General features: G+C 36.2%; 1 protein-coding gene across 1 annotated transcript in view; it reads right to left on the reverse strand.

Annotated features, from left to right (window-relative positions):
- LOC121412088 overlaps window positions 1-27242 on the reverse strand; it is an 86105-nt gene that overhangs the window by 9111 nt on the left and 49752 nt on the right. The window contains exons 9-11 of the mRNA XM_041604997.1: window positions 14212-16711; window positions 12168-12209; window positions 4399-4625 (exon numbers count right to left, since the gene is read on the reverse strand). Coding sequence (XP_041460931.1) covers window positions 4399-4625; window positions 12168-12209; window positions 14212-16711 — 2769 coding nt within the window. The remainder of the gene's footprint in view (window positions 1-4398; window positions 4626-12167; window positions 12210-14211; window positions 16712-27242) is intronic.

The following is a 27242-nucleotide window of genomic DNA, read 5'->3' on the forward strand; positions in this document are numbered from 1 at the left end:
CATGTGAGATATAGTTACAGCATTACAAGGTGTTCCATCTTCCCCCATACCAACCACATGAGAAAAGATCATGGCTTGAAAAAAATGAGGGCATGCAGGAACGAAGGAATCGAAGCGATCGGAACATGATACGGGTGTTAATTTGAAACAGAAGGATGCAATGAAAGTGTGAACAGTGTGAATTTCCTGAAAAGGGACTCAAAATATATACATAACATGAATGGAACATAAGACTTTAAAGACCATGGAATAAAGTAACACAATGTAATTCCCTTAGATTTGAGAGAAAAAATTGCATGATTAAACACTTAACGTGTATTTCATTGTCAACTGTAGAAGTATTACAAAGGTATTCTTAATGTAAGCTCAATTTGCATATGCTCTGCCAATGTCAAGAGGTGGCTCTTCATCAGAAAGAAGACCAAAGTTTAAACTTCGAACACAAGCCTGAAGTTGACATGCATGTGCATAGGCGTTATTCTTGTGCGGCATGTAGATGTTGGGGCATGTGTCCCATAAGACATTCTGGGTTATGGCTAATTTTTGATCGAGCGGGCTATTCTAGAAATATGTCTAATGACTTTGGGGCTAATTTTTTTTGTGAAATAATGGGCGAGACCATAAAATATGTCTAAAATTCTCTGATCGAGCTGATTCATTGGATCGAGAGTAACAGGACAGAGCACCGACATCGTTCTGACCAGACGCCCTTCATATCACGTGTATGACCTTTAAGTGCAGTGGATGGTCTATGCTTGAATTAGAACACTAGGCTTTATCCTCGAAGGGAAATTGAATCTTGGTCCTCGGTGTTGTGAAAATAGACTGCCATGCTGACGTGGGTGCATAAACCCGAAGCAGGGTGGGTCTGACTGGGTGGTTACTCCAACCTTGACGTAAATACCTCATTAACAATCCTTTCATTCTCTATCAGTTTGTCATAAAAGGTGTATGGATTCCTGTCCCTCATCCTTCACCCCTCCCATATCAAAATATTCATTCATAATGGATTCAGACAAACAATACAGATTAATCCCAGATTGCAAATTAAAAGTTGTGTCATGAAGTTATACTGAGGTTTCAGGAAAGTATGGAAATAATCGACCATGTTAATAATCAACATTGACCTACAAAAGGAGAATGATATGAAAACAAGAACAGATGTTGGCCATCTATAGAGTGGTCTAATATTATATGGGGCATAATATGAGTTTGAGGTTACATTATTAGCATTTTTTTTAAAATCATCATTAGTCATGCATACTAACAACAATGTAGCCTATTGATATCTTCACATGCATGTATAGGAATGCAAGTATAGGAATGACCTAAAATTAATTAAACTCTTATCATAGTCTGTCAAATTTCTAATGATAATACTTGATTCTTTTATAGTGCATTACACATAGCACACAGCATGTCTCCATGAAGTAAGGAGGTGATTCTTTTATAGTGCATTACACATACTAGTAGCACATAGCATGTCTCCATGCGCTTGTATGTATAAACATGTAGGAAAAGTGTTAAGCAAGAATGAAATATAATTGAAGTAAGAAGGTACATAAACACTGGACACCAAATTCACTTAAAGTGTGGATATGTAAGTATTGAATGGAAACTTTTGAACTCATCTACATTACTCTGACATCTCATATCTCGTGAAATCTAACAACAAAACTATCTGTAATGTATTATGTAAGGATTGCTAATTCAGAGTCTAAATTTTCCATGTAGTGGGGTGAACGCACTGCATAACCCAGACGGATCTTCTACACTATCTTCACAGGAAGTGCAATTACAAACTTATCTCTGAACAACCACAATGAATATATCACATTGTTCTGATCAATATGCGGCGGTTGATCGTAAACAGCATCTAAATATACAGAGGTTAAAGGGGGTATTGCTATCTACTGATGTAGTGGATGGAGAATGGGATAGCTTCTCCCTCTACACAGACCATCAGTTGCTATTACCCCCCCCCCCCCCCTCCATGAACATAATTTTGTTAATTTTTTTTTGTATGATTCAAACATTGTAAATTGCTTCAAATCTCAAAAATAATTTAGCAAACCTTTAATGTTCACCTTTCACCCTTTACCCCCTTTAAACATTCACAATGTTGTTGCTATAAAGGGTACATGTATCTGCCCATCAAGTGATCAGCTAGTCACCTGAGACCTCTTTTGTCATCCTTCCCTTTTGAGAAAATCTGTTATAACTTTGGTTAACTCTTTGAAATATGTCGGAACAGATTTTTCCAAAGTAGCAAGGTCACAAACAATATATTCTACATTAGAAAAGCCTTTTTTTTAATCAAATCCCTTCCATCACCTTTTCTCCCTATACTTCATGTGTATTTTTCATGCAAAAATGTATTGTTTTGTAACATGCAAACAACAATTGATTACACAAGATTTATGCTTTTATAGTGGTCAGAAATGAGACTAATTATTGCTGAAAGGGAGGGGGGGCAATATAATTCCCTGTCTCTTTTTCTTTGTCTCTCTTTGTAAAGGGGGGGGGGACAGGGGAGTATTAAAGGGGAAGTTCACCGTGATGCAAAGTTTGTTCTAAAAATACCACAAAAAGTAATAAAAGATACTGGTGAAAGTTTGAGAAAAATCCTTTTAAAATTAGGAAAGTTATTTGAATTTTCAGTTTTTGATGTGTGATGTTGTACACGAGCAGCTGCTTCATACATTAAATGTAAAATAAAATTATGAATTTCAATTTTCAATGGTAAATGATGACTAAAAAAAAAAAATATTTTCAAGAGCAGGTGTGAAATAATTTGCCCGTTGAGATACTGAAGGTACAATAAAACCTTTTTTCTTATTCACCATACATGGGAAGATGCTCGCATATGTCACAAATAAAATCAAAATTCTAATAATTTTAAATTTTTGATGATTTTTCCCACAAACCTTCACCCATGTTTTCAATGATTTTTTTCTGCTATTTTTACAATAAACTTTTTGTCAGGGTGAATTTACCCTTTAACACCCTTTTGTCTCTCTCTCTCTCTGTAATCTTTCACCCACCCATGCAGTCACTCAATTTTAAGTAACAACGATTATGTAGAGATCTTAAAATAATTTGGATTATTCATATAAGACTTTCACAGGATTTGAAACATGAATGCTTTGTCGTATCACGAACAGACGCAAGAAAGAAGCAATTTCCTCTCTTGTCGCTATCCTTCAGATGACACTAGCAAGATACACGCTTGAATCAACTTGGTTCAGACAATGTGGAGTCTCTAGGATGTTCTAACTTCTATGCCGTGAATAACACAGTGCTTAGAAATCAGACATTTATCAACTAAAATATCTTTTTGTTCATCTGGGGCCTGTTGCAGAAAGAGTTGCGTTTAAATGCAAAATATCAAGCGCAATTCCCAAATATGGGTGTTTCATCGGCTGAAAATCAAGTTGCGCAAGATTTTTTGAGTTGCGTTTGATCGAAACTCTTACTGCGACGGGCCCCAGTTTTAAACTAATGAAAAGCAAAGCAGCTAGTACAAGGTAATGAAGCACATCCCTGTTCGATTGGTGAACCTTGTCTGCCTTTATCTCATGTAATTTCTGTAGGAAAATCTTTACAAAAGCTCCATTAATAATAAATGGATGTACGGAATTGCGCGCTACACAACAAAAACTGTTGTGTTCATAGTGTACCACACCAGTTATTTTACACCGGTGTTAAATTGGTGGTGTTAGTTTTACACCTATAGGTGTTATTACAACACCTAAGATTGTTACATTTACACTCTTTGGTGTTATGTTCAATCTCTAGGGTGTTATTTTAACACCTCAGGGTGTGGTCCTCTATTAACACCAATTGGTGTCAGTTTTAACACCACAGTTTTTACAGTGTAGAAACTTGAATATTTACTCCCCAAGGAATGTTTCACAAAGATTCAAGTCTGGCTAATTCATATCATGCTTAAGTGACAATGAATTTATTAAGTCAACAACATGGTATTCACCCCATCAGGTACACATTTAACCCATGGGTGGAGATTGGAAATGTGAAAATATGTCCTTACAGGTTTTGAACACATGCCTCTATGATTCATTTAATACAAGGCTCAAGTCAAAACCACTAACTAAGGAGGATGAGAAGAGGGGAACAGAAGAATTGGGTAAGATGGAGAAGAAGAAAGAGGACAAGGAGAAGAAGATGATGGAGAAGAAGAAGGAAGTGAAGAAGAAAGGAGGATTGATCAAAGTTTAATGACACTACCAACACAATAAGTCATTATGTGTCCGAATATTACTCTGTAAAGTTGTGCTAAATCATGGTAGGATCCATTTTCTTAATGTTAATTATATGATCTATGAATCGAGTTAAAAGTAATTGAGGAGGAAAAAAAATAGAAATGTGTATACTTACTCATCTGCTGCCAGGACATTGAGAATACTAGTCCAGGCTGGGAAGTCAATGTTTTCCTCCTCCTGCTCGATGGCATTACCAAGGCTCTTCCTTCGGATTCCTTCAACCTCCCTCACCATCGGAATGATGGAGTACGGGGAGACAAGCTTCTTGGTCAAGCGGTCAAAGATACCAATGGCCTCAGACGTCTGGTCATTCACCCAATGCGTACAAACCTCATAGGTAGTCTGTGAAAGAAAAGTATAAGTAATGGAGTAACGGAAAAGAACTAAAGGAGTACGGGAGGCCAGTTTCTTAGTCAATTGGACAAAGATACCAAAGGCCAGATACATCATGTCATTCCCCCAATGTGTATTGACTTCTTGGGTCATCCATGACATATGAAAGTTTGGAGATTATTGGCTATGTTTGATGCTAACTCATTATGTCAATGAATGCTAACCTATCTCTTATATCATTAATAGGGTTTCAAAACTGTGTATCTCAAAAAAAAAAGTTTAGAACAGTTCAGAAAAAGCTGATTTCAGACTTATGACATAAGTAACAACCCTTTTTTTACACAGACATGTTCTCTAAAAGAATTAGGACTCCTTTTCAGACAATATGAGTTTGCTACCTATGCCATATTTCTAAAATATAGCCTTTTCTGAGCTCCCAAGAAATTGTCAAAGTTTTAGATGATAACACCCCAGTGATGTTATGAAAATAGCAATGATGGGTTTAGCCACTTCTTTATTCCCTTTACTTACAAATGTGAATGATATATGCTACAGGTAAATTTTAAATATATGAGACAAACTATTAATAATGAATAATGAATAGATTGATATATTGATGAATATTCCTTACACTAAAGTATGTTCACTAATCATCTTGTAATCATTATGTTCACACAACAATTTTTTGCATGAAAAAGGAATGGTATAACTTGAAGTTACACTTCAATTTGAATTCCATAGCTTCTGGTATATGAACATAATCATTATTTTCATCATAAATATTTGTTATAGAAAATAAACCCAAACCACAATGTCAAATATAATGCATGATTCCAAGTAAAATACAAAAATATCAGCATGAGTATGGATAAAAGCCACACAAGACAAATTTTGGAAAAAAACAATGAACTGTTTATGATATGTAGAAACAATATAATATACTCTGTGGTTTGCATCACATAGCACAGAGGGAAGGAATATAGGGGAACTGAATATACTATTTAAAGGCAGAACATTGACAGTACGCGTATATAAGGTAGAGAGGGGAAAAGAGATAAACACATCAGGCATGTCCCAAATATGAAATCATTTAAAATCAAATAAGAAATGAAAAAGTAGCTATGGCAATATAATTTCACATAAATGGGAGAAAAAGATATTTGAAAACATACTGTAAATATGTAATTTTTGGCAAATATAGGGTAATGAAAAATCAATAATCGTTTCAGTATTAAGTAAATATTCTAAGACCTCATGATCAAATGCTGTATCTTGGGTAAAGATTGTTAAAAATGTTTTACTATAAATATTGTTATAAATGTAGCAGGAAAATATCATATTAATAGGTATATATTCTAATACTCCATGATCAAATCTTGTATCCTGGGTAAACACTGTTTTTTAATAATTAGTTACATACAGTGCGTCCCAGAAAAAACGAAACCGAGATTTAGCGATCATTTATCATTACTTTATCATAAATATAATAGACAAATGACCTACCAATTTAAAGCTTAGAATCTGCTCTTTCATCTGATATTACTTAGATTATTTCTCATTCACGCATGAGTGAGCAAATGCAATTTGAAGAAAGGATATCAAAAACTCATTTGGCGGGGGGTATCTGGGTTTCAAAAAGAAAACCACATTTTTGAAAAGTTCAATATCTCCTCTTTAATTTGATACCTAAATTACAGAAAATGGTCACGAAATAACAAAGTTCTGGTCATTTGAAATAAGGCTTGAATTTCAATAATTTCATAAAATGAAGAGGTTCTCCAGGATGGCTTTCAAACTCTCTCGACACTGTTTTGTTGACGATCAGGCATGCATTGAATCTTATGTTCACCATGCGAAAGTTTCTGTGGGAAACCGGTGAAAACACGTTTATCTCATGAAATTGTGGAAATACAAGCCTTATTTCAAATGAACAGAACTTTTTTATTTCTTGACCATTTTTTGTAATTTTGGTACCAAATTAAAGAGCAGATATTGAACGTTTCAGAAATGTGGTTTTCTTTTTGAAACCCAGATAACCCCCGCCAAATGAGTTTTTGGTATCCTTTCTTGAAATTGTTTTTGCTCACTCATGCGTGAATAAGAAATAACCTAAGGAATATCAGATGAAAGAGGAGATTCTAAGCTTTAAATTGGTAGGTCATTTGTCTATTCTATTTATGATTAAGTTATGATAAATGATCGCTAAATCTCGGTTTTATTTATTCTGGGACGCACTGTATAAAGGGTAGTGAAAAATCATTTATAATTTCAGTAGGTGTATATATTCTAAGACTACAGGATCAATGTTGCATCCTTACTAAAAAATTGGCAAATAAATACATATATATATCAATGTTATAAAGAGCATTGAAAATAGCATTTACAATTCATCATCTTTAATAGGTAATATTGCAAGACTATATAATCAAATGTTGCTTCCAGGGCAAAGATCTGTTGTATTATAACAATCTTGTAAAAGGTAGTGAGAAAAATCATTTATAATTTTAGTAGCCATATATTCTAAGACTACATGATCAAATGTTGCATTATGGGTAGGAATCCAAGAACCATGAGAGTAGATTAGGTCTTGAGATAGTGCTGTCCCTGGGGGGGGGGCACTTACATTGACGAGTGGATACCATGCACGACCCCAAAAACATGTAAAAAGGATGTCTTTTTCAAGATAGGGCACGTTACGTACGTAACGTGATAAGGGTGTCAAATACACAAAAATAAGGAAAAAAGGGTGTCTATTTCGCTAGGAAAGTTACGTGTTTAGGGTCAAATTTGCGGGGATGACAAAACAAAATTAAAATGTTTTATAAAGGATGTCCTTTTCGCCCCAACACTATGTGTTTAGAGGGATGATTTGCACAAGGTGTGGATGAAAACCAACGACCAAAGGACCCGTGACATAACAATGAAATATTCCTTTACTTGTTAAGGGGTTCATTTCAGGGAATATTTGCCAAGAGTATATCGTTTTGTTCCAAATTCACTTCAATTCAATTCAATTCTTTTTATTTCATTTCCATTCAAAACATAATACCAAGTAATATCGTTTTGTTCCTAATACTTGTTAAGCGTAGGGTTTCACACGCCCATACTTGTTAAAGGGTGCATTTTCAGAATATGGAAATTACTTGTTTCGGGTGCTTTTCAAGACCCCATGGTCGCGCATGGTATCCACTCGTGAATGGAAGTGGCCCCCCGGGTGCTGTTCATAATGGCTTTGGCATAGTGACTTGAATTAATCACAATTAATCTAATACATTCCCCAGAAATACAGGAAGGGAAAAATAAAACAATGGAGTAGTATCCTTCATACTGAGGGCTAAGTTTTGTTCTCCCACTTGAAAGAATTGCTCCATTTATTCCAAAATAAACAACCTATAATTAACAAATAGGTCACGGGAACAAAAACATCTGCCAATTAAATACCATAACAATCTCATTCCTTGCCAACTTTCCACAATTTCCTGCCAATCATTACTATAATGACATCCTAACTCATAAATAAAGCATAAATATAAATACTACGTACCACAAATGCATTTGTTTTATTCATGCATTATAAACAAATTCTATATTTTTTGTTTTCCCTCATAATTCAAAACTTATAACATAGAATCTAGCTATTCACCACTGGAAAAATGTTGAAATGAAATTGAAAATATACAGATATAGAGTATTACTGAAACAAAAGAGTTTGCAATATAGGTAAGCTTGTGGGCATTGTGAAAGGGATCATGATAATGTAAAATATATCTCTGAGAGTCATTCACAAAACATTTTCAGAAATATGATACATAGCTGTGACTTTTGGTGAAAATTATGTTTAATTCTCTAAAGCCATGGTCTAGGGATCTCGTATGTTTATGGGGGAATAGTTCTTTACAATTTGAAGATATAATCATCTTGTGGCTACTAAAACACTAATTCATAGAATATAAAATGGGTGATATAAAGTTTGGTGTTGTTTTCTGGTGTTTCTAGCAGGTCGATTTTTACATCAGCATGGCACCAAAATACAAATCTTTAGACAAGTGTTACTTGGTGTTGAGCTATTTATGATGTGATATTGGCCATTTTTGTAAACTCAGATTGGGTATCTGTGCCACGAAAAGCAATCAAAATTGTGCTTCCAATCCCAACACCAGAACAAACACCAAACTTGAAATCACAACAAATGAGTTTTCTTTGCAAGCAACTCTTGCTGACAGACCGAATGTAATTTAAATGTGTTTCTGAAATGGTTGAAACTAACAGTTCAACAACCTTGTTGTTGGCATGGCAGAAATCCTAACTGATAAAAGAGTGAGTTTAGGTTAAAGGTGCTTGTCAGCAATTTTTTATTGGTCATGATGAGACAGTAATGAAAGTGATGACTGCTTCAGTGATATGCTTTTTCCTTTCTACACTTCTTGTTTCTTGCTTCATTGAGTAACCATGGCAACAAACAAGGAAGATGTGGGAGAGAGCAACAAAGACGTGGAGTTAACAATCTACAGGACTGCCAGACTGGTGAGTGACGTTGACACATTCATATCCCTTCAAAGTGATCAATATCTCAAAATCATATATATAGCAGCATCCAAGTGTGGTTTAAGAGGATGTCACACCTAAACGTTTCAGCCAGTGTGTTCTGACTACAGTATGTGTGGCGAGCCGTTTTCTAGTTTAACCCCTTTTCTTGACATCGAACATCCCATTCTTGATCTGTACCGGCCGCACAGAAACGTTTGTGGCCTAACAGAGCACTAACAGTAAGAGCAGTCACACCTTCCTGATTGTGATGTCAAATGTTCAAGGTGTTGTTGTAAGGTTAGGCATCGCTGGTACATTATCAATTGTAACAGTGGCTCTGTTAGCACTATGTTACCGCTAACAATGTGCAGCCAGTCCTGAAGAACAGCATTTTATAAACATAAAAATTTCAATTTTTTATGATAGCTCAGTCGGTAGAGCAGGGTTGGGATTCCGGTGACCCGGGTTCAATTCCCACTTGGTGCGCTAGTGCCCTCTGGTAAGGCATTTATCTTCATAACCAGGTCCCTTGGAGAGGACCTCAGGCCTTTGGTCTTCTGGTTAATTGCTTACAAACATTCATGCTTTCTTCGCAATTAGGTAAACATCACTTCCATATGAAAATAATTTCCGTTGTTAACTAAAAGCAACATACTCTTTATATCAAGAAATGATATAGAGAAAATGGTGTGCCAAAGCATAAATATGGTTTCATACACTGACTGTTTACAAAGCCCCTTTACATTTTCTCAAAAGATAGACAGAAACAAACTTATTTTGAGAGTGAGGGGAACCTCTCTGACCAGGACGTGGCATGGGGAATCTAAATTCATCTTGACGTAAACAGGATTCATGAAGAGGAGGCGAGCGAGCGGGTCAAAGTGACATCAGAATCAGAAGGCTGATCAAGGATGAATGCAGGTCGGGTTTGGATGAAATTATCACTCTTTTGAGGATTGATGATAGTCTGGTTTGATTCTAATTTGGATGAGAGATATGATAAGAGGATGGCTAGACAGGTCAAATCGCCCAAAGTGTTGCTTAAAGCAAGAACGGACTGACCAGTAGGGGAAGGCGGGGTAAGTTGAGCATAGGGGCAAGTTGAGCCACCAGCCCCAGGCCAATAATGAATGAGTCAGACATTGTGGTGGTGTCATGTATTGATGACCCATAGCATAACCCCTAACCCCACCACATTGTTTCCAACTTTGAAACAAAAAGTAGTTTTTTGGAGGGAAAATATGAATTTCAGCCAAAAAAGTAAAAAAGAGTGTGAAATAGATAAGTGCTTTATAAACACACACGTCTTTAAATATAATAAAGACATGATAACAACATTATTAGTCCAGGTATGGATCTTCATTCTTGTTATAGTCTTTTATATGATGGATACATAATAAATGTGTGGATACAAAATTATCGCACTAAGTTCGGACTGGGGTAAGTTGAGCCAAACAGCATGGGGCAAGTTGAGCCATGGTAATTCCTATGGTAATATATCTTAAAAAACAAACAAACCATAAAATTCGATTGAAAAGCAGGCTGAAAGGAGCAAATTTACATGACTGCTCTTTTCCTTTTACAGGATGTTAGTATTTATAGAGAATTAGCCAGTGAAAAGACTTTAAAAACAAAAATTGACATGCTGGTTCTCCCCCATACAGTTTGTACATAGTTTTTGTGGCTCAACTTACCCCAGAAGGTGGCTCAAACTTACCCCATATATGGGGCAAGTTGAGCCATTTGACATCGTTTTTTTCAGAGGTCACGATGACTTTCAGTGTGGGGATAGAAAGTTATATATAGGTGGAAAATATTTCAGAAGAATTAAATTTCAAGGCAAGGTACTTATTTCGACAAGATTATTAATCATATCAATTCTAACATGCAAAAAGCAAAAACTGTCACAACTTACCCCGCCTTCCCCTACTGTGTGTTATGAATTGCTATTAAACACGGAGAACAAAATAGCCTATTTTGTACTTTACTAATTTCATTTGAAAATGGAAACATCAAATGTTTATTAAAAGATAATAATAATAATAATACATAACATTTATAACGCGCTTGCTACTGTTGTTTCTAAGCGCACTGTGTTCTGTTTATGGTTTGTACTTGGGTTTAAAAAAAAAAAGAAAAAAAAAAAGATGTGATTGAAATGGTTCCATGATATTTGCTCTGGAGACAATTGCTCAAATAGAAAATCTGCATGTTAAGCCAAACATAAAACCTAACATCCATAACTAAATAAACCCTAATCATTATCTTTACATTATTCCAAACCACAAACTCTATTACAATCCTAACTCTATCCCTATGCCCTCTGAGATATCAAGACCAGAGCAAATGTTGCAGGAGCAATTGTTGTGTCACTGATTGATATAGAATAAAAGTTTGTAGCTCCAATACATGACTTCATGAACTGCCAATGTTCAGACTCTCCTATAAGCGTGTATTTTATTTGCCTCAATTCTTCCTTAGCATATGCAAATTTCTAATAGAAAAGTGTGCACAATCACTCTTTCTTAATTTATCCTTTAAAAGATAATAATTCCTAAAAAAATACATTTGGAATTTAGAAGAAGAAAAGAAGCAATAGAGCTTTAAATGATAATCACGAATACTGAAGAAAATGCATTTAGATATGTTCTCCTTGAGGAAAATATATTTAACACGTTGAGGACCCAATACAGATTTCAAATATCACCAAAAAATGAAATATTAGGTTTTTTCAGAAGAAGAAGACTATACTAAGCACTCGGTTCAAACTTTCATGATTTTGTCACAGAAAACATGAAAATGGAAAGAGGACATGAAAGGGTAAGCAACACAAATAGCCAGACAAAAATCTAAGCTAGCAATGATACAGATACTAATGTTACAGCAAGCATGAAAACCAGCTGCTATTCATCTAAATAGCAAAGAAGCAAATATTACAGATAAGCAATTTATGAGGAGAAATTCAGCCGAAGAATTAATAAGCAAACTTTTGAAATGAAAATTAATATTTCACTTTCTTCTCACCTCAGAAAAGGGTTTACTAGCAAGTTTGGGCTTTTCAACCTTCTGTATAAATCATAAAATTTTGTATCAAAGCAAAAGGAAAAAAGAAGAAATCAGAAAAACAAAATTTACAATGAATATATACATCAAAGCAAAAAAATAGAATGGAATTATTAAAACAAAATTTATTATGAATATATACATCAAAGCAAAAAATTGAAATAAATCATAACAAACTGTATCAGGAATATAAACATTTATACATTAAACAAATAAAAGAAAGAAATAACAAAAAACTTTACAATGAAAGAAAATTAAAGTAAATGGTGTGAATCTACTATGTGTACCAAAATAATATGCAGCAGCAATAGTTAACATGAAAGCTCTATGTGATTAAAAATACCCTTTTATTAATAAGTGACATATCCAATACAAGTAACTATTTGTTACGATGATTATGATTTCAAAGAAATTTTCACACAAAAAGTTGAAACTGGCCAGTTTATTTCTTCCAAAGAGTAGTAAAGTATGTATATGAAAAAAGTGACATATGTTGAACCCTTTCAGGTCATTTTCCAACTTTGACGGACTCCCTTTACTGTAACCTCTTACAGTGTTCAATGTATCAAATAGGGTTAACAAACTAGCAATTTTTAAAGTCACAGAGTAATTTATTTCAATTTCATCATCATATCCATCTTTCATTACTAATATTCCCCTTCTAAAATCAATATTGATCAAACTTTCTATTAGACTTGCAGGTTCTGTGTACAACTCTCGTATAATTCTACATCTAGAAATTGAGACTGTCAGATAATTATTCAACAGGGCAATCAAAAAGTTGCATTTCAATCAGCTCAAAATAAAACATAAATCTAATATAGACAATGGGAAGTGATTCTAATCAGACAGTGACATATTGCCTGAATTGACATGGCTTACGTAACATGACAAAATCTTGGACACTAATACACTGCAAGTTGAGTATGGACGTAACTCACTTTTATGCCATTTTATAACTTAAGTTAGTTTGGTAGCACCTACAGATTCTGGTAACCATAAAACATTAACTCAATTAAACTTCCTACAGAGCAAAATGACACCTATGACCTCTAAACAGAGTTGCTTCTTTGGTAAAAAATCATTAAAAGATCGTTTCTTTCATGTTTTTTTTTCAGATAAGACCTTCTGTTACTCAACCAGTGGCATGTCCATTAAGCTGAATTACAGGAAGGACATTAGGACAGAGGCATCTTCCTTCATTCAATGACAGTCTATAGCTACAGACACACTGATAGTACTGACTCCAGATCGAGCAAAGCTATCAGGTTACTTTGAATGACATATCATTGATTGGTTTGGAGTCGATTTGGTGGGTGTGACTGTGCATAGGATCCTGCAGGTAAAATTCTGAAACTCTGGGGAACAAAATGTCTGGACTGGAGTGACCAGTGGGAAGGGAAGAATGGTCATCGGGGTGATAGAGGAAGATGTCGGAGGTCACGAAGGAAGCCTCTTATTGTAACCTCCCTTGGGGCGTGTTGCCAATTTGGATTTGTCTGAGGCAATGACCATTTTGTCCTCCCACTATGAATAGGAATTTGAAAACTAGAATTACTGTACTCTAACAGGAATTTCATAGTACATATCTTTCTACTGTGTTTACAAATGGGGAACCACTGAATTAGATTTGCAATAATACAAAATGCTCGTAAAAGTGGTCATTAACGGCAAGTAGAAACAAAACATCCTATCACCAACTAGCATATCATGCTTGATATGAATTAACAGACTGCAAGCTTTTCTCATTAAATTCTCATCTATCATAGATACAACCCTGCCCCTGCAATCACTACACTTAAAAAAGTTTGGAGATTAAGCTTCTTAAATTGTCAGAGAATTCTGATCTAATGCAACACAGTATAAATTGTACTTTTTTTATGGAAAAAATTAATGGGAAACATAGGTTATTTGACATCACCATCATGCTGCTACCAAAGATAAAAATTGTAGAATGATCTAAGAACAGATAATGTTTGTAATCATAATTGCTTGATTTTCTCACCTCAGTAGTATCTTCATCCATAGTGAGAGTCTTCCTGACTTCTGATTTCGCTCCAGACCGATCCCCGTCTCTGGTTACCGTAGCAACCTCCTCATAGAGATGTGACTGGCTGTAGATCTCATTATCCCTGATGGTTGATCTGGAATCTTCATCTCCAGTCAAGACTCCCGAATCATGGGAGGTGTTCCTCCCAAGCTTAGAGGACTTCGAAGAAAACCTCTCCTTGTAGATCATCTTACTATGTCTGCTTAGAGTCAAAGGGATACGCTTCATTGCCCTGTGACCAGAACCATGATTGGAACGTCCAGGAAGACTCCCATGAATGACACGAGTGTTCGGTTTGGAAACCTGTGCATAGGTAGGGTTGCGCATTATTCCATCTGCATCCAAGCCAAAGCTACGGATAAGGCTCTTGCGGACATCTGCACTTGAACGGTAGTACCACGTTCTGCGCGGCTTGGGTGGTGTGTCTAAACCTTCCTCTGCTTCTTTCATCAGTTGCCTGTCCCCGCTAGGGAGGCAGTGTATGCTTTTAGAGATGACATTTCGCACTCTGAGTTCGCCAAGACTACAGATGTTCTCGAGGGAACCCATTGATTTTGTTTCCTGTTTGTCCTCTTGAACAGCATCTTCACTACCCTCTGTAAATGTGGCACTGACTGAACTGACTGGACTACTATTGAATACATTCCTATCCAGATTGTCATCATCATCCATGCAAACATTGTCATAGACTGGGTCGTCACAGAGACCATTCTGACCTGTGCTAGAGTCACTGGCATACTCCAAATCCACAGACTGTCCATCTTCAGCTGCTGGTGCTGGAAACCCAAAAGAGTTGTTGACATCACTGCAAGTGGTTTCCTTGAAGTCCCCACTGTCCTGGTAGCCATCATCAGAATCCAAAGAGTCACCACGAAAGTTCACATTCTCAATTCTCATATCCTCACCAAAAACACTTCCTTGACGCTTCTCATTAGCAGACCGTTTCTTACGAAGCAGGTTTGCCGTTATAGATTGATACGTGCTGTTCATGGACTTTTTGAAAGACCGGGTGGTGACTCCACTCTTTCCATCACCATCATCCTTCTTTTCCTTTGGTTGAACCTCTTCATTCTCATTGACATTATTAACAGTATCATCAGCATTGCTAATGTCTGATTCACTGGTCTCCATCTCACAACTTTCTTTATTATTTCCATTTTGTTCCATGTCTACTTTGATATCATCTTCTGTCCTAAGCATACATGTTGATTCATCACTAAAGACAGATTCCTCACAACTCTCCATGGAAGCCAGCTCCTTAGTTTCACCTGAGTTTGTATGAGGCATCTCAACTTCACATTTTACAGTTTGAGACATTCTACTTTCATTTGAATCAACGCTGGAAGACATTTGACCAGAATTGCTTTTGTCTTTGTGAGCGTTCATAAGCCCAGACTTTACCAGAGCTTCAACAATGTCTATCTCTGAATATTCAGAGAAACGGCTGATATCATCATCCATGGTTTCCTCCTCATCTTCTTTAGAAATCCTTTGTTCTGTTGCTTCCACTTTATTTTCTACACTCTCATCTTCAATATCTACTTCAGCAATTGATGGACAAGCCTCCTGAGCTCCAATTTCAATTTTTTCATACCCATCATCATCCTCCCCTAATTCACCAAACAAAATTGCAAGAGAAACCCCAAAATCGTCCTCCTCCATGGAATCCACAAGATACTCCATGCTACTGCTTCGGCTTTTTAAAACCTCCTCCTCAGTCATAGGCACCTCGTAGCCATCTACATCAGACTCTTCGGCCCCATCAAAAACCATATCATAATCCTTGGCTTCTAATGCTTTTAAATCAGCAGCATTCTCATGCCCAGCTATCTCTGCAAGTTGAGCCATCAGGGCTTCTAATTCTGTATAGTCATTCTCATTGGCATCCTTTTGCTTTTGTTCATCTACAGTCTCCACTTTCTCATAAGCATCGGTGTCTTCATCATCATCATCATCTTCATCGGTATCTTCTTCCAAATTTCCCCTCTCAGGTTTGGGAGGAATGACTGCCTCAACTCCATCAGTATCATGATCAATATTGATAACTCTTTCGTAACCATGGTCGTCTTCTTCGACAGTTCTCCACTCATTAACATTGATCATCGGCACTTTCCATTGACCCGACTCCACATCGTTGTCCTCGTAGGGAGCAGATGGGGTTGGACACTGGTACTTGATGTTGGAATCGTCCACAGCTCTGGAGACAGCCTTACCCATCTCGTCGTCTTCTAGTCTTTGTTGGACCTTCTTGATATCTCCTACGCAAAAAGAGTGTCTTCTGCGATTCGCCTGGCTTCCGTCGTCCTCTAGCTCTACGATCTCGATGGCATTCACATCCAATACATTGGAAAATGTGACTCTTCGTGCTTGCATGTATTCCTTGGAAGGGCCTACATCTGCCTTAGCTTTCCTCGGCCTTGGCATGGAATGTGTCTTCTTAGGAGTGCCCAAAATACTGCATAAAAGACAAGAACATAGAGTAAAAAAAAACAAGTTGATATTTTTAAGTATAGTTATATTACATGTATATCAAAATAAGGGTACCAAATAGAAGATTGTACATGCAGTCCTGTACCTTGCCTTGACAACGAATTACTGCAAGGTTCAGTTGAAACTTGTGCCGTTTAGTAGATAACACGAAGAAAACAGCAATTAATAACACTGCATCGTCACATATACATTTTTTTTTAATGACACAGCACTTAAATGGGAAGTAAGCCCTACACTTTAACAGTCTATGCACACTCTTGCAGTATTCCTATGTGTGCATATTCAGTGTGTACCCTAAGGCATTCTCCTTTTATCAGTACACCACACCTATCGCAATTTCACGAATGAAAACAGGCAGCACGACTCTTAATGACCGACTTAGTTTTTTTTCACTTTGGAGACTTATAATTTGCATCCTGCCCCCCTAATCACTGAGCCTTCTGTACTTGAATTATTTCTGATTGGATTTTAACATGTCAAACCTCTGCTGCCCCGCAGTTGTCACAGACTGGACACAAGACGAGTGGAGGGACGCCAGAAAATCAACAAGAGTATGGGGTGATCAAGGGACACACTGTCCAAGGGCGTGTTCAGAACTCATAATAAGATAGAAAGATAGAGGAGAATTAAAAACGAAAGATTGTATTAGAAAGCTGAGAGCAGGCAACAGAAGAAAGAATTTAAAGGACTCTGCATCAAAATATGACACAGAGCAAATCAAGAGATACAATTCCTATATTTAATAAGCAATCCTGATTTGTGAAAGAAAATAAAGAGAAGATTCTGCTCGATAAACAATGAACTTTACTCAAAGGAGACCTTATCTGAAAGGGGTAATAACCCACATCAAAGTTAAAATTACAATTCATTCATACCAAAAAACAAATGGAATGTGCATTATTTCATCATCCACCATGGGAACAGCTCATGATAGGGGGAAGATTATTATAATCACAACATGCTGCGAGAAGGCAACTCACCCTTAGTATACATCAATGAATAAAACAGTCAAGGTTATTATTTTCCTATATTTAGCAGTGATAGTAAATTATATACACCATTTTACGTGTGCTCCTGTCACTCATAAAAGTGAAGGCCTTGTTCACTGTAATGCAAACAGAGCCATGATACTGGATTATTGATAGTCCTAGAGTAAATTTGTCATCGATTTCTGTCATTATTAATTACATTTTTGAAGAAACTAGACCTAAATCCTGTCCATTTGATGGGTCATGTGTCGGCTTCTTGGTAATTTGTTTTGTGTTTTTCCATCAAACTTTAATAGACCCATATTCAAATATAGGCCAACTTCAATTTAGTCCATTTGGCATTTTTTTAAATTTCCAATTATACTTTACCCATTTTGACTATATGGTTAGGTGAAATGTCTATGAACCAATTTTTTTATTTGACATAATAATTTACATATGAATGTATCATGTTTGCTACTACGAAATCTGAGTTATCTGAAGTTCCATCAGCTAAAGCTGAAAAATATGATATCTGGAGATAATAGACAATTTAGTTTTTTTTATATCAAAACACCAGGATTTTTTTTCATTTTTCTGAATCATTTTATTTTTGTCATTTATTTATTTGTTTTTGCCTTCATTTTTTCCTTTTTGTACTTGTAAAATTACCATTTAATTTTGTATTTCTATTTTATTGATCTACTTTTTTAATTCATTTAAAGTTATTTTATTTATTTCAATTTTATATCATTTTATTTTTTATCTATTTTTTCATTTACTTTTAAATTAATTAATTTATTTATTCATTTTTTAGGGAGGTGGGGTCTGTCATTCATTATGTCATATGTAGCTTAACAACAGAAACAAGTAGCTTACCAAATGAAACAATCCCCGAGTATCAAATTGATCAAGAAAATAGAAGAAAAACTTCCTGATTTTGCCAGGAAGGAGACAGAAGGAAGAAGAAAAACTAATTCTGTACTATCTTTTTTTCATTCTGTACTAAACCCCACAGCAATCAATACGGGCCCATTTGCAATTCATGGGGGCTACTATTGACATTTTAGGAGTAAAGTGAGCTTTACACAGTATGTGTAGGTATATTAGGCAAATCTACTTTAATTTCAACAGTGCCTAATACTTTAGTATTTTAAATGATTTATTTCAAAATAAAATATCTATCTCATTAATTTGAACCAAATGCTAAACAGGAAATGACTTGAAATGCCAAACATAACAAAATGGAAATGTAAAAAAAAATACCAATAAAGCCAGTCCTAACAGGTCCAAAAAAAATTCAAATGATTTGGCTGATTTATATGACTCATGAAAATTGCTTGGATCATTAATAAATGAGATTAACATGTTTGATCAAGCCTCAGAAATCAAATGAAAAATCTTTTGATTTGGCTAATTTATATGATGCATAAAAATGATTGGATTATTAATAAATGGGAATAGCATGTTTTGTTGAGCCAAAGCTCCAAATGTGTGAATCGGTATAGCTAAGTGTACGCAAACATGTTCTATTTATAGGCCTCACGCTGTAAGTGAAAAACAAAAACGAGGAACAAGGGGGAAGCACGCAACACAGGGTCATCACCTGCCAGTTCGGTTGTCATAATTTGGGACAAACGTAAGAGGGGTACGTGAGTGGGCCTGATTCATATCCTGTATGGAGAAAAGGAAAAGTGTCTCCCTCTCTATGGGAAAGGGGGTAGTGATATAATTGGGCAGGCCGGAGAGGTATGGATTGTGTGAAAAAAAGTGAAAAATGATGTCTCGGATACTCAGGATGATTTGACGATACATGTTACTATGAATGGCGATCAATGAAGGCATATACCTTGAGTTTTATGTCCTTCATGATGTAAGAATGATAAACAAAAAAGAGAGAGAGAATGGTTTGGGTAAGCATCATGAAGGAAGGGAAGTGAGAGAGAGAGGCGGGGATAGGTTGGAGTGAAGGTGAGATATAGAAGAAAAAAATATATATATATTCACATAACCCCCACCCAAAAAAAAAACGGTATTAGAATGATAAACTATTCAAAGCAAAACAAAAGACCAAGAATGACCGAGAAGTTTGTAATTATGATTGCAGCAGTACCTGGACCCAGGGGGGGGCACTCAGTATATAATGCATAGTGGGTATGTGCCGCGGAGGGGACCCCCATTTTTACACCAAAATATCCGTTCCAAGGCATAGCGTTTTTGTCTTATTGAGAAAAAAACAAAGAAAGCTGCTCCAAGGCATAGCATTTTGTTCTTATCGAGAAAAAAGAAAAGAAAAAACGCTCCAAAGCTTGGCATATTTTTCGTTACGCGCCGTTCTGGTCACATTGATCTGCTGCAATTTTGGCGAAAAGCGGCCGCCGAGCGCTCTGTGGGAGTGCACCCAGCGGAGGCCGCGCTAGCTGCATCATGCACGCATGCCCGTTCCATAGGGGTGCATACGCAAGTACTCACACGCTGGCGATCCGTTCCAAGGACCCCCGTTTTCACAAAATTGTAGTTCCGAAGCCCGTTCTGAGGACCCTCCTTTTTACAATAAGCCCGCTCCAAGGCCCGCGGCACACCCCTACCACTTTTTAGGTTGAGTGCCCCCCCCCCCCCGGAGCTGGACAGGTGATGGTTTGGGTTAGCATCATGAAGGAAGGGAAGAGAGAGAAAAAGAGGCGGGGATAGGTTGAAGTGAAGTTAAAAAGTTACTATCTGCCTAAATATCTCATAAATTTCAGGTCTACACAAGAACTATGTCAAGCAGGTTTAATCCCATTCAATCAGGGTCATAGTTGTAGTTTAACTAGGGGAGTGTTTCATGGCTCATCTTGTCAGTGATCCACATCAACTGATTTGTTCTGAGCCAATCAGATGCAAGGATTTCACTAGCTTATAACAGTTGCCAGTGAACATCACAGACTAGTTGGATTCATGAAATGCTCGCCCGGAAGCTAACTTGAAGGTTGAACCGTGATGGAATTCAACAATCCCACAATGCAACAGGTGATGCCATACTTCATCTATGAAATAACATAAAGTCATCGAACCCCAAGACGTAAATCAAAGCTTCCTTAATGATCCACAACCTTGGCCATTTTCATTTAAAAATTAATTACAGAATGTCTGTGCTGGTGGTAATTATAAGAGAGTCCAGTCATTAACTCACCTAGGCACTTTACTTGATATAAAGATGTTGAATAATTTAAGATCTACCTGACTAGGAAGATTATGTCAAAACCTTGCTCTACCTTGACCCAGAAACCACAGCCTATTGTCTGAAGAATAATAGTGACTCAAACAATGACTTGAAGAATCAACCTCATAAATTTGGGGTTGGCGACAGGGGCATGACAATGCTTAAATCTTACATATTAGACTTCCAGTACTGTTAACAATGTATATGTATGTAGAAATCAAATGAAATTTTTGAAAAAGAAATATATCATATGTCAGATTTTGAAAGGGAATATTTTAACATTTCCATGTGAATGAGGATAAAATAAGTATTTAGGGAAAGATATATAGCTAAACAAAGCCATATCCCAAATGGTTCAGTACAACATCTCAATTGAATATGTTTCATTTAAAAAAATCATGAATGATGCATTTACGTCAACCAAATGTGTAAAAATGGCCTCCATAGACCTGACCAAAACATTAACCTGTCATTGGAATGTCAAAATTGTGATCCCCAAATCTTGAAATAAATCCTTTCTATCCTTTATTTTCTCAAAATGTGAAGTCTTTTTTATAAACTATACAGAATATCAAGTGGTGCAACTCAAAGTGACAGCAAAACTTGTTACTTCTACTCATCAGCCTCTTTCTGATATGTTGTCAACATCCTTGACATTCGGGATTAAAACATTGCATCTATTTCGATGGGTGAAGCAGATTATGGAGATTAAGCTGTGCTAGAAGTAATCCATTCATATTCTACTATTCCTGTCCCAAGGAAATACAAGAGAAAAAGATGGAGAATGTAATTTTCATGAAACTTCTAAGTAACAAGAAGAGATAAAGAAGAAACAATCATAGAAATCAGAAGGGAATGGACACACTTTTCATATATGAAGAGAGGGTAATATAATTACTGAAAGGAAATTATGCATTAATTAATTTTATCAAATAGGATCTCGAAATGATTATGAGAGTTAGTATTTAATTAAAACAAGCAAAGACAATTTAATTCAATTTATTAATATCATGGTTTAGGCCTACTATCAATATTGGCTATCATGGTAAACAGTAATGAAAACTGATGAAAATCTTGAAAATTTTCCATACTTCCATTGCAAAACCCACCCCAAAAAAGGTTTTGTTCAACCAATTCTTTGTCTTAATGGAATAGATCAAACAATTATCAACTGAAAAGGAAATTATCTTGGTGTCAATGAATATGAAGAAAATTCTTTACTCCAATATCTTTGAAAAGCATTATTTTAAATCCTTTGCTGGTATTCTACAGTATGCCCATGCTGCTGCCTGATGACTCTTGGTTCAAATTAACTCCTATTTTTGTCCTTATTCTGTCTTTTCATTTCCTGAAGTCTTAATCAGCTTGCTGAAACTTGACTTGATGTGCAACTTCCCGCACAAAATTATCTTCAGAATTGTTTGCTTTTCCTATTCTTTGTACTTTTTTTCTCCCATCGCTACAAGTTTCCTTCCTTCCCTCCCGACATGATCTTCAAGGAATCCTAATAAGAATGAGTAACTGATCATAGACAGTGGAATGGAAGAGAAGCATGGAAGATGATGGATGATTTTATCCAGGTGAAGATTAAGATATCCTTATTCTAATCCCATAGGATTAAGCTAAATTTGGGGGATCGTGCTGGCTTACACAACACTTTCCCCTAACATTTCTTTTTGCATTTACATGCAATTCTCAAGAGGATCCTAAAAAAATCCTAATCCTTCAAAAAATATTCTTTTTCCCCAAACTCATTCTCATTATTTTCTTTAAAACATGATTAAATTGCTTTATGGGAGCATTTGTCTGCATACAGTCAGTTAAATCTACTCATGCATCTTTGTTTTTGTTTCACATAGTCCTCTTTCCCAATTTCATTTCCAGCTTTGTAATATCCTGCCGAAATATACTGTGCACACATTTTTTGCTAGATTACTATACTTTGATTTAAAAATAAACAAATATGATTTTCATAGAACAATCTGGGCAGAAGTCTATGTAACAGCTGCATCATTAATATCATTATCTTCATACCACCCAATATTCATTCAAATTCAACAGGATTTGTTACTACATTGTTCATATATTCTATTTGGGCACTGTAAATGCAGGCCAACAAAACTTCACTTTTTATCGGTATGGGAATGTGTTGATCGTCATTGATTTTATCAAAATTTACAAGAGATGTAAGAAGACTTCTTACACAATGGAGGATTGATCTAATTACATTGAATTTTTCCTGTATATACAGATTCTAATAATCAGTCTGTCAGACGATAAAGAGCAGATTCTCGGTGATATCTCAGCAACAAATTTCTATCCCATGATTCAATTGATTGGTGTCTGTGTTTTAATGTTAATATGACACTTTATATTAGGGGGATAAGTCGCAATGGAGATGAGACCATTGTTGGTCATAATTCAATTTGTGCTTGTCTGCGTGTATTCTGGTAATTTTATACGAATTTGCAAAAATGAATAAATAAGGATAATTATATCAGAATTTGTCAATTTCAGGAGGTTGAAGACATGCATCAGACAATATTGATTAGATGGGGGAGATAGAGTGAGAGCACTGTGGGATATTATTCTTACTTTTGATGCTGATTCTGAGAGACTCGAAAGTCCAGCACAGAATTTCACATGTAATCTTCATATAATGGCTATTGACAGTAGTTGGTTTGTAATGCCTTGGTTTCTTTCACTATCTTTGAACTGTCCCCACCCACAAGTTTTGCCTCTCTGACCATGTAACCTTGATCGAGTCTGACTGCAGTCTCAAGATAATTGGTGTAGTATTTATTTGAGATATATTTCTTGGTTGTTTGCCTGTTTGAGAATACTGTACCATACCATGATTGCAATGTTGTAGTTGTTACTTATAACAATTACTAGCACCATCAAAAGTAATCATCGCATTAAAACATAACCTGCTGGAAAACTTATATTTTAATTGGAACTCTTCTTTCAGATTGCGCACTTCTCAAAATTTCTCCTTAAAATGCTTTTTGCCTAAAATTCTACCACTGTGCTCAATTTCATAACAAAAAGTGCACAAGTTTATCACTTATCTGCCTAAATATTAGGAATCTTAAATCATCGCCCAAGTTCTATTTTCCAAAATTTTCTATTGGCCAAATATGGTGTGGTACCGCTGATTCACTTTTTATCATGCAAATTTGAACTGAATCACGAGAAGGGTCAGTTTGGGCTAATCCCCGTCAGCTTCTTATACCATCACACGTTGAAGTTCGTTACCCATTCTGACAAGGCGTGTTGTCACTCCTTGTCCGTTTCTTACAAGTGCCAATCTTTCATCGAGTTGACTATGTCTCACGCTTTTGTGCCAATTTGTGAGTGATATTTCTTTTTTTTGTAAACTTGAAGACAACCTCATTGTTCTGTATCTTTACAGTATTCTGTCTGTCTGTAAATTATCTTTACCCATGACTCTACATCTCCAATGGGGATGAACCTCAACATTATCATGGATATCAAGACAAAACCATCATATTCCTCTTTGTTTCTGTTCCTCTTAAATAGCCTAGTTTATGATGAGGAAGTGTCAATCACATAATAGGGCTATATTAAAGTGGTCTTCATCAGGATTTATCACAATATGAGTACAAATTCCCTTTTCATCCAAAATTATCATCTAAATATTGATACACGTCTTGCAGGAAGTAAACATCATTTATTGAAAGGTCACGTCAAATTACCACTTTTACAATGAGGCCAATGCCACTCTATCTAGAAGAGATAACAAATATTTTAGGAGAGCATTTCACGGAACAACAAGTCAGTGATATTCACTGACTGTTGTACTAAACTACTGCAATGCTTGCATCTGATTGGCTCACAACAAAGTTGTCAGTGAAAATCATTGACAGAATTGTTCATGAAATGTTCCCCAGGAGATAAGCAACGAGACAAGTTCACAGAAATAGGAAGAATGCATCAACTGGGACGCAATCCCATAACACAAATGATTACTAAAACCAGAGTGGTTTCGATACTGTTCTTTCATCGCAGATCACCCAAACGTGAAAGATCTTCAAGGCAAGTCTGCTAATTGCCAATCTCTCTCTCACTCTTTGATCATCTTAATGTCAAGTCTCCTGGTGCAATGATTGGTTTTATCATTTTCATCAATGGCCCCCAAAGGTGAGGACTCCAGAGAATTATCTTCTCAGGCATACAGCATTACTTTATCACTTTCACAGGATTTTGCCCCCTCTCACTTTTCAAAAATAAGAAAGTTAAAACTCATAAAAACTCTTTTTTCCATTGATTTTTTTAATGAAAATCTATTTCTTTTTATCTCTTTATTTTTCTTTTTACATTTTCTTGAAATAAAATAAGTATCATAAAAAGATGCCTGGAGCATTACAAAATCATATCCCACACTTCTTAAGCCTACCCACTGCACATAACAGAGCCATGAGTTTGTCCCAGGAAGTGCAGGGCAATGTAGAAAGTACCACTTGAGGTTCATCCAAATTGGAAAAGAAGTCGTGTAGTAGAATCATGGTTAAGATTTGAGGAGCTCATTGATTTCTAACAGTATTGGTACTCAAGAATGACCTTTCAGAGACAAATGCAAAATCCCTTAAAGCAAACTGCTGCACTGAACCTTTAAACGTGTGTTTCTGGGGTAAAGGTGCACACAGCCCATACAGCTTTTAGATGACTTTTTCTTCAGGTAACAATACGGACCACTGTCTGGTGTATTGTCATATGTGGTGAATTGCAGTGTGCAAATGTACAACCACTGATAAATGACTGCTTAATACAGCATGCAAGTAAAACCAAAGATTTAACCCGTTGGACACTGAGCTCGCATATGCACAAACTGGAGTCAATGAAAAACATGTGTTAAAGCGAAATTATTCAGTCTCCAGCAAGTTAAGGACTTTGTCAGGGTTGAATGAAGGAGGGATGGTGAGGGTTAATGAAAGAACAGTAGAGGAACTATGATTCACTGTCTGGTTAGGATTAGGGAGTTTCCATCGGCCTTTCTTCCCAGGCAGCACAGGCAGTAGAGTTAGCTAGGGGTATCTTGAAGAGGATGATCCCCAAGCAGCCTCTCACCATATTCTTTGTTTCAAGAGCAAGCCTTCCTGCTATTAGCTGGCTCACCTAACGTAATCATTACCCATTCCCTGGGAAAATCCCAGAGGCTTTTCTTGTTTCCTACAGAGTTGCTCCTTGCTCTGCCTAGATTTGCATTTTTCAGTCTCTGTAATTCCAAGACGCCTATTCAAAATCATATCAAAAACACTTTTCAATGGCTTATCAATGGCATGGTAGGTCTTATGGTATGTGTTCTTGCTATTCTTTTGAGCACTGATCATATTATAGTCATTGTGTCGAAAATCTTTGATAAATTCAAATTAACTTGAATTGCTCATTTAGCTTTATAATTTGTAATAAAGTTGCAGTTGCCAGTGGACAAACAGAACTCAATTGACTAGATAAAATCAAGACTTGTTTCATCTTGTGGTAAAGTTAAGGTCTTTTACCCAATCCAGTCGAATTGCCTAATTCCTGACTGACTAGGAGATGGACTAAAAACAGATTTAATTTTCATTAAAACAGGGAATGAGTTGAAGTAAGTTTGGTGTTAAACCTGGCATGGGAGCTGTATGAACCGTAAATTGCAAATTCGTCTACTGCCAACTCGGCCATTCACCACATGGTCTACTTGTCTAATGCCATTCTGTCCATCAACATTTCGTCTAACAACCATTTGGTCCAATAACCATTTGGTTCAATCATCACTTTGTCTAATCACCATTTTGTCTATGACCATTTCTTCTCATAACCAGTTGGTCTAATATCCACTTTATTTTCATTCATTTTGCACCATTAACACTTAGTCCAATTAGACCAAATGATACATGGACTAAATGGCTATTGGACCAACTGGTTATTAGACGAAATGGTGAGTGGACGAATTGGCAATTAGACCAAGTGGATTGTGGACAAAACGATGGTAGACCAAATGATAGTAGACAAGTTGGCATTTTGACGAATTGGCATTAGACAAATCGAAATTAAACGTATGGACACTAGCATCAGTCTACCACATCTTCCTTATTTTATGTCAATCAATTTTATAAATGAATGTCAGATATTTGGCCAGAATATATGGCATAATGCACAACCTTCCTATTTGCCGCCATCATTTTCAGGTCTTTTTTAGCTACATTGCTCATTAAGGTTATAGAGCATGGGAGGGGAGGGGGGGGGGGTGACATCAGTCTACTACAGTGAACTTGAAGTTAGGGAGGTCTAAGAAATGACTCATGAAAATATGGCATACG

The sequence above is a fragment of the Lytechinus variegatus genome, chromosome 3, assembly GCF_018143015.1.
Source record: "Lytechinus variegatus isolate NC3 chromosome 3, Lvar_3.0, whole genome shotgun sequence".
In the NCBI taxonomy this organism is placed as follows: domain Eukaryota; kingdom Metazoa; phylum Echinodermata; class Echinoidea; order Temnopleuroida; family Toxopneustidae; genus Lytechinus; species Lytechinus variegatus.